This window comes from Martes martes (assembly GCF_963455335.1).
Source record: "Martes martes genome assembly, chromosome: 12".
Taxonomy (NCBI): domain Eukaryota; kingdom Metazoa; phylum Chordata; class Mammalia; order Carnivora; family Mustelidae; genus Martes; species Martes martes.
The window spans coordinates 71362502-71368981 of NC_137900.1; the positions used below are offsets into that span (position 1 = coordinate 71362502).

General features: G+C 56.2%; 1 protein-coding gene across 1 annotated transcript; it reads right to left on the minus strand.

The window, feature by feature from the left end:
- Window positions 1-443: 443 nt before the first annotated feature.
- On the minus strand, window positions 444-4948 carry KLF4 (KLF transcription factor 4). Its single transcript, XM_080820002.1, has 5 exons — window positions 4779-4948; window positions 4543-4663; window positions 2879-3872; window positions 2615-2779; window positions 444-1542 (listed from the first exon to the last, which is right to left on the minus strand). Exons 1-5 carry the CDS (start codon window positions 4781-4783, stop codon window positions 1367-1369), a joined length of 1461 nt encoding a protein of 486 aa, XP_080676128.1. The 5' UTR covers window positions 4784-4948; the 3' UTR covers window positions 444-1366.
- Between the last annotated feature and the right edge of the window lie 1532 nt (window positions 4949-6480).

A 6480-nucleotide genomic window follows, 5' to 3' on the forward strand; every position in this document is an offset into this window, starting at 1 on the left:
TCAAATTGTTGAGTGCAAGGCCAGGCCCCTAAAAGATTTTTATATTTTCATTTAATTTTAAAGGGAAACCATAAGGATCTTTTAAAATATGAAACTGGAATGTATTTTATGACTAGTTTCCTATTAAAAATTGAGCATATTGAAGAACGACAGGGTGGTTTCTACCTGGAAATTCATATTCAGGTAAGGAAATTGCTTTCATGTACTTTTTACCCAAAGAGCAACCTGAACCAGGTCAAGTTTACTTGATCTCCAATAGGTTCCAGCCTCACAACTTCAATAGTTCTCACAGTAAAACTAGCCTTAAAAACATCCTCCTTTACCTTTAATCTCTTGAGATGAAGTTTGGCTTTTCAGTGTGCCTTTCCCATGCCCGCCTGTGTTTAAACTGAAATTTCTAGGACATGCTTTTTCCAGAGGAGAAACAGAACAAAAGCAATATTCAGATAAAATATTATAGGTTTATTTAAAACTTAATTCTCACCTTGAGTATGCAAAATACAAACTCCACAAAATGTTCATTTTTTACTTTGTAGTTTACAAATATACAAAATAGAAGTTTGCTTAAATTTATATTACATATTTATTAAGGCAAGGAACTATATAGAAAAAAAAACATTTGTTCTGCTTAAGGCATACTTGGGAATAAACCATTGTACAAATTATTGCACATCTGAAACCACAGTGCATTAACAGACTGTCTGCATAAAAATGTTAAAGAAGTAAACCAGGCGTATTTACCTGACTTAGGTCATAAATGTAGATCGGAAGACAAAAATAGATTTTCCTTGTCAAAGTATGCAGCAGTTTGAGAACTTTGGCTTCCTCATTTGGTACCTTTAGAACCAAGACTCACCAAGCACCATCGTTTAGGTTATTAAAAACACATTTTCTGTACCTGAATTTCTTCCTCTTCTTCTAAATATCATAATAATGGCTTTTTAGAAGGCAAAGAGAATACAAGGTGATCTTTATGCTTATACTGCTTCGAACACAATTGAAGGGAATTCTGGTCTTCCCTCCCCCCCAACTCATGGATCTAATTTATACCCTGATATCCACACCTTCCAGTCACCCCCTTCGTGTTTTTGTAAGTCCAGGAATATTCAAGTTGGCTTTAGCAATGGAATGATAGAAGATCCAGTCACAGACCCCATTATCTGTTCTCTGATCTGTCTTCTGGTTTCCTTGTGTCTCCTGATTATCCATTCACAAGTTGGCTTGTTGGGAACTTGACCATGATTGTAGTGCTTTCCAGCTGGGATTCTCCCCTCCACCCCCCGGGGTGGGGGGGAGACAGTGTGAAAGATTAAAAATACTGAATTCTCTCTTCTGGCAGTGTGGGTCATATCCACTGTTTGGGGATTTAAAAGTGCCTCTTCATGTGTAAGGCAAGGTGGTCCGACCTGGAGAAGGCCCGGTCGCACTTCTGGCACTGGAAGGGGCGGTGCCCGGTGTGTTTGCGATAGTGCCTGGTCAGTTCATCGGAGCGGGCAAATTTCCACCCACAGCCGTCCCAGTCACAGTGGTAGGGTTTCTCACCTGGGAGAGGAAAAGAAACCCGGTGAAGCCATCCATACCTAACACAGAACTGACCAAACTGGAGCCTGAATGTCAAACCAACTCCCCGCAAGCATCCCACTCTGAAAGAAGTCAGAGAAGTTTTTAGACCGATTCAAGGCCACATTCAATTTCAGATCATAAATTGAAATATTAAACATAAATATTCTTTGGGGTTTTTTTTGTTGTTAGGGAACAGACCTACACTTCTATATTGCTAACATTTTCATTCTCTTAAGCCCAAATATCACCGTGGTAGACAGAAGTTGTCTGCTATCTCCCCCCCCCCCCCAAACCAATCGCTCACATCCTATATCCCACTACAACTGGGTCAAAAACGCCACCAGCAACTACTTTTTCTGCATCAGCATTTCTATTTTCCTCAGTCCTACCCCTAAAATGACCTTATGTACCTATACTTAAACATGAAAAATTCTCTGCAAGTGACCATCTTAAAACCACAATGTTAGCCATCACAACCGCTTAATTCTTGAAATTCAAGTAAAACCTACTTACCAAGATTACAACTAAAAATAAAAAGCAGTATGAAATTTGGAACAACCAGTGAACACTGCGTAAAAATTAAAAACTAGTAACAAGACCTAAGGTACTTTTGCACTGCAGCGTGTAATTTCTTGTTAAGATTTTATTTTTAAGTATCTCTACGCCCAAATTGGGGTAGGAACCCACAACCTCGAGATCAAGAGTTGCGCCAGCCAGGCGCCCCCAAAGTGTTAATAATTTCTTGATTACAAGGCCAATGCTTTGCTCAAACGAGGAGAGGCCCACAAGCAGCCTGGAATCTCCCTGCCTTTCAGAAGAAGCCTAAAACAGAACTGCATATTCAAGCACTGATACCATCCATCAAGCAAAAGGCTCTTGGGCAAAAAAGGAGGCGCCGGTTTGGTTTGCTGTTCTCGCCTCTGATCCAAGAGATGGAGGAGATAGACTGCCCCACATCTCCAAGGGAGGCCCTGAGAAGTGTCCACAGCTAACCAGTGGGGCTGCAGACCAACCCTCCCCCCCCGCCCCCCCGCAGTTTCTGTTCTCCTACCTGTGTGGGTTCGCAGGTGTGCCTTGAGATGAGAACTCTTCGTGTAGGTTTTACCACAGCCTGCATAATCACATGTGTGAGTGGCTGTCCTTTTCCGGGGCCACGATCTTCTCCCCCTCTTTGGTTTCGGCTCCTCCGGCATGCAGGAACCAGGAGGCATGAGCTCTAGGGGTGAAGAAGGTGGCGTCAGCATCATCCCCTGCTCCCCGGTGGGCTGGCACAGGCAGGGCTCCCCAGCCCGAGCTATGAATCCCCAGGACTGACCTTGGTAATGGAGCGGTGGGACCTGTGGCTGCATCTGGTCTGGCAAAAAGGGTGGGTAGTTGGGTCCCGGGTGAGGATGAAAGCCCGGGGGGAGCGATAGGGCGGGATGACAGTCCCTGCTGCTCAGCAGTTCCTCGGCACCCAGGTTCGGGGTAGTCCTGTTGGGGAGCTGCCGCCCCAAGGGGAAGTCGTGTGCTGGTGGTCGGTGGCCATTGCTGAGAGGGGGTCCAGTGCCCAAATGGGCCTCTAGGGGCCGACCGACCGTGCACGACGAGACTGCCTCCTGCTTTATTTTGGGGCACATGCGCGGAGGCCCGCCGCTGTAGGGCGCCACCACGACGGGGTGGCTGCCATCCGGGCTGCCTTTGCTAACACTGATGACCGACGGGCTGCCGTACTCGCTGCCAGGGGCACTCAGCGACGCCTTCAACACAAACTTGCCCATCAGCCCGCCACCTGGCGGCTGCGGCTGCTGCGGCGGGATGTACACTGGGTCCAATTCGGGTCGAAGGAGCTCAGCTACGAAGCCGCCAGACGGGCTCACGTCGTTGATGTCCGCCAGGTTGAAGGGAGCCGTGGGAGGCGGCACAGACTCCCGGCTATAGATGAGACCGCCGCCGCCAGTGCTGCCCGGCGCCACGCCCGGGTCCCCTCCGGGCCGGATCGGGTAACTGAAGCTGCAGGTGGAGGGCGCGCTAGCAGGACCGCTGCTCGATGGGGAGGACGATGACGACGCTGACGCCGACGAGGACACGGTGGCGGCCACTGACTCCGGATGGGACAGCGAATTGGAGAGGATAAAGTCCAGGTCCAAGAGATCGTTGAACTCCTCCGTCTCCCTCCGGGGTAGGAGAGCAGGATTGGTGCCGCCACACGCCGCACCGACTCCGCCGCTTTCCAGGTCGGTGGCCACGGTCGCCGCCGCCAGGTCGTAGGGGCGGCCGGGAAGCACCGGGGGAAGTCGCTTCATGTGGGAGAGCTCCTCCCGCCAGCGCTGCAAGTATAGGACGGGGGAGAGAAACCGTCGGTACCGGTCCCCTGCTGCCATACCACATACTGGCGACCCTGCCCGCGCCTATACCGCCCAGGCACCCGGACCAGAAACACATGAAGCGCCGGCAGACTCCAGGTGCCAGTGCTGCGATTTCGGCCCATACCCGGGGCCGGAGAGAGGCGGTGCGTCGGTTTGGAGAATACTGTGTCTGCCCGATTGCGTGAGAGCAAGCGCCGCGGCTGGGCAGCCCCGGTGCTTCCCCAGCCAGATCCCGGGGACGCTCCAGCCACCCTTGGAATTGGGACACCGAGGATCTCCCTATGCGCCCTCGCCACGGGTACGCCTACGCGCCAAGCTCACTCGGGCCCAGCCAGTGTCCAGGGACCCATCCACCTCCCGCCCGCTGGCCCCCGCGCCAGCCCTGCAGCCTGCGAGTTACAAGACGTGTGCGGACCGGGTGTGCGCCCCCGGCGGCTCCCCAGCGTCCGGACCACACGCATGTACAACCGAGCCAAGAACAGTGAAACCATCGTAAGACGACTGCGGGGCCAGTGCGGTGGCCACTCCTTTCCCCCGCCGGGTGGTTCCCGAGGACCCCTGGGCTCCGCCCGTCCCTACCCCACCCACATAAGGCCACTGGACGCTGCCGACCTCTCCGGACAATACTCACGTTATTCGGGGCACCTGCTGGACGCAGTGTCTTCTCCCTTCCCGCGGGACCGGACGCGAACGTGGAGAAGGACGGGAGCAGTGCGTCGCTGACAGCCATGTCAGACTCGCCAGGTGGCTGCCTGCGGGCCGGGCGGGGCAGAGGCAGGAGTCAGGGGGCCACTCTCGACCGCCGCTCGGGCGCGTCCCACCGGCCTTCACCCCCCACCTCCACCCCGCGCCCCAGGCTGCACCTACCTCATTAATATGGTCCTCGGGAGTTCAAAGCAGTGGGGGTACCCAAACCCCAAAGTTAGGAGGAAAAAAAAAGACTTAAAAACGAAGCCAAAACCAAAACCCCAAAATTGCCCGAAATCCTTCTTTGGATTAAATATAAACGAGAGATGCCTTTTTAAGAAAAGTTCCTTTGTATACGAAAGTTCTTAAAAGTTGTAAACTCGTAAAAACAGACGATCAGCAAGGCGCAAGGCGGTAAGTAGGTCCGGTGGCCGAGCTGCGCTCTCTTCGACTCAGCAGCGTCCTCCACCACTGTCGCGGTCGCCGCGGCTGTCGCCGTGGGCGCTGGGGCTGTGGTCGGGTTGGCGGGCGGGCGGCGCCGCCAGGTGAGACTGGCCGCAGCGGCGCGGATCTGCGGACTGGGCGGCGGCGCGGGGTGCGGAGTCCGGGGGGCTGCGCGGAGCGCGCGCGGCCATGGGCGCTGGCCGCGGGCGGGTAGGTGGGTGGGGGGCCGGAGGGGCGGGGAGGGGCACTTGGCGGCTCCCGGTGCCGCCGCCGCCCGCCACCGCCTCTGCTCCCCGCGCGCCCGCAGCCGCGCTCGCTGTCTCGGGCCGGGGAACTGCCGGCGGTCGCCGCGCGCTCCTTACTTAACTTCTCGGCTCCCGCCCTACCCCCGCCTCCTACCCGCTGTACGCCGCGGCCCGCCGCCAGGCCCCGCCCCCTCCCTTTCTTCTCCCCTCCCTCCTACGGCCCCCCGCGCGTTGCCATGGCAGCTAAATAAACAAACTCGGCGCACGTGGGGGCGGGGGGGAGGGAGGGGCGCGGGCGGGGGGGAGGGAGGGGCGCGGGCGGGGCCCGGCCGAGCCGTGACGCCAGCCCGGCAGCTGGCGAGCAGGAGCCGCGCTGACGCCGGCGGTGGCGGCCCCGGCGGCGGTGGCGGCTGTCCGGGTGCGGGGCGGTGCGTACTGGGCACACGTCCGGTCGCTCTGCGACCGGGGCAGCCTGCGTCGCGATGGTCCGCTGCGGGGGTTCGAAGCCCGTGGCGGAGGAGTCTGGTAGGGGTTGAGGGGTCGGTTCCGCTCCCCCACCCCCGCTCGGGTCAGTGCTTGCGGCGCACTCTGAGCGCTAGAGAAAAGCGCGATTATCCGCGTGACTCATTCAGCTTTCCGTCCCTCCCCTGCGCACGCAGCAGCCCGGCGCTGTCTCGGAGTGCCAGTGCGGGCTCCTGGCTTGGTTTCGCGGGGTTTTTCGTGGGTTCTCCGGCCGGGTGGGATTGGGAGGCAAGGAAAGGTGGGTGCCCAGCACTGTGACGGAACTGGGAGCCAGAAAAGGCCTGGAAGTGTAGAAAGAGGTTGGAGTGGGAAGCGGAGTTACGGTTTTGATATTTCGGGGAGCCAGAAAGGGAGTGAAAGGGCTTTAGGCTGATTGTGGGGGTGGCGAAGGCATAGGGGCCGTGAGGCGCAGACACCTTTCGACCCGAGAATCTCAAGCGCGCAAGCCCGCACCCTCCTTTCCACACTATGGATGGGCAAACTGAGTCATAAAGAGGTGAAACGGCGAGGTAAAGGTCGGATGGGGAGCTCTCTCCCTTGCCTCAGGTTCCACGAGCGGTCAAGCCCACCGAGAGGCACTTAGCTGGAAAGTGGCCACGTGCCAGGAAGTGGAGCGGTGCGGGGGGACCCCGGTTCCCGAAAAGGGCACAACGAGCTCGCGGCAGCCGTTC